Source organism: Crocuta crocuta, unplaced genomic scaffold, assembly GCF_008692635.1.
Source record: "Crocuta crocuta isolate KB4526 unplaced genomic scaffold, BGI_CrCroc_1.0 scaffold221, whole genome shotgun sequence".
In the NCBI taxonomy this organism is placed as follows: domain Eukaryota; kingdom Metazoa; phylum Chordata; class Mammalia; order Carnivora; family Hyaenidae; genus Crocuta; species Crocuta crocuta.
This window is the reverse complement of record NW_027528610.1, coordinates 900861-901885: the sequence shown is the minus strand read 5'-3', so window position 1 is coordinate 901885 and position 1025 is coordinate 900861. Positions and strand designations below refer to the sequence as shown.

Genomic DNA, 1025 nt, shown 5'->3' with positions numbered 1-1025 from the left:
GAAACATGTATAATTTAGTCAATTGTGGTGTCAGAAAGCTGGAAATGCAACAGGATGGGAGAGGAGAGAAAATAGAATAGAATCATAGACCAGAATAGAGGCTAGGATATGACAGAATAGGATAGAACTAGAATAGAATAGAACAGGTTGGAATGGAATGGACTGGAATGGAATGCAATGGAATAGAATAGAATAGAAAGAATAGAATAGAATAGAATAGAATAGAATAGAATAATATGGGATAGAACAGAATAAAACAGAATAGAATAGAAAGAATTGAATTGAACAGAATAATATGTGATAGAACAGAATTAAACAGAATAGAACAGAATAGAATTGAATTGAATAGACTAGACTAGAGTTGAATTGAATTGAACAGAATAGAATAATATGGGATAGAACAGAATAAAACAGAACAGGAGAATAGAATAGAAAGAATGGGATGGAATTGAATTGAATAGAATTGAATTGAATAGACTAGACTGGAGTTGAATTGAATTTATCTGAACAGAATAGAATAATATGGGATAGAATAGAATAGAATAGAAAGAATAGAATAGAATAGAACAGAACAGAACAGAACAGAATAGAATAGAATGAACAGAATAGAATAGAGTAGAAAAGACCAGGATAGAGTAAAATAGAACAGGGCAGAATAGAATCGAATAATACAGAACAGAATGGCACAGACTAGAACAGAACAAGACAAAACCTACAGTCTGACAGGCAGCCCACACTCCCTCCCTGTGCACCCCCACTCCCTTGTCAGGCCCCCGAAACGAGGAAGCTGAGGGGTTCACCCGTGCGCGGGGGCGCGGGCCCGGGCACCGCTGCAGACGGCCCGGAGCTACCTCCTGGCGAGGATGGCGTCGTAGAGGCCGCCGGTCGCCCTGCACTGCACGGCCCGGAAGCCCGCGGGCGCCAGGAGCGCGGCGTACTGGGCGGGGGTCCTCTCCCGGCCCTCCGTCTGCACCAGCATGTTCAGCGAGTAGAGCTGCGTGGTCAGGGGGCCGCCCCTGCCTGCG

The 1025-nt window shown here is 43.8% G+C and overlaps 1 protein-coding gene across 2 annotated transcripts in view; it reads right to left on the bottom strand.

Moving 5' to 3' along the window:
* Positions 1 to 847: 847 nt before the first annotated feature.
* ASMT (acetylserotonin O-methyltransferase) overlaps positions 848 to 1025 on the bottom strand; it is a 7184-nt gene continuing 7006 nt past the window's right edge. For both annotated transcript variants that reach the window (XM_077754714.1, XM_077754715.1), the window contains one exon: positions 848 to 1016. In XM_077754714.1, coding sequence (XP_077610840.1) covers positions 848 to 1016 — 169 coding nt within the window. The remainder of the gene's footprint in view (positions 1017 to 1025) is intronic.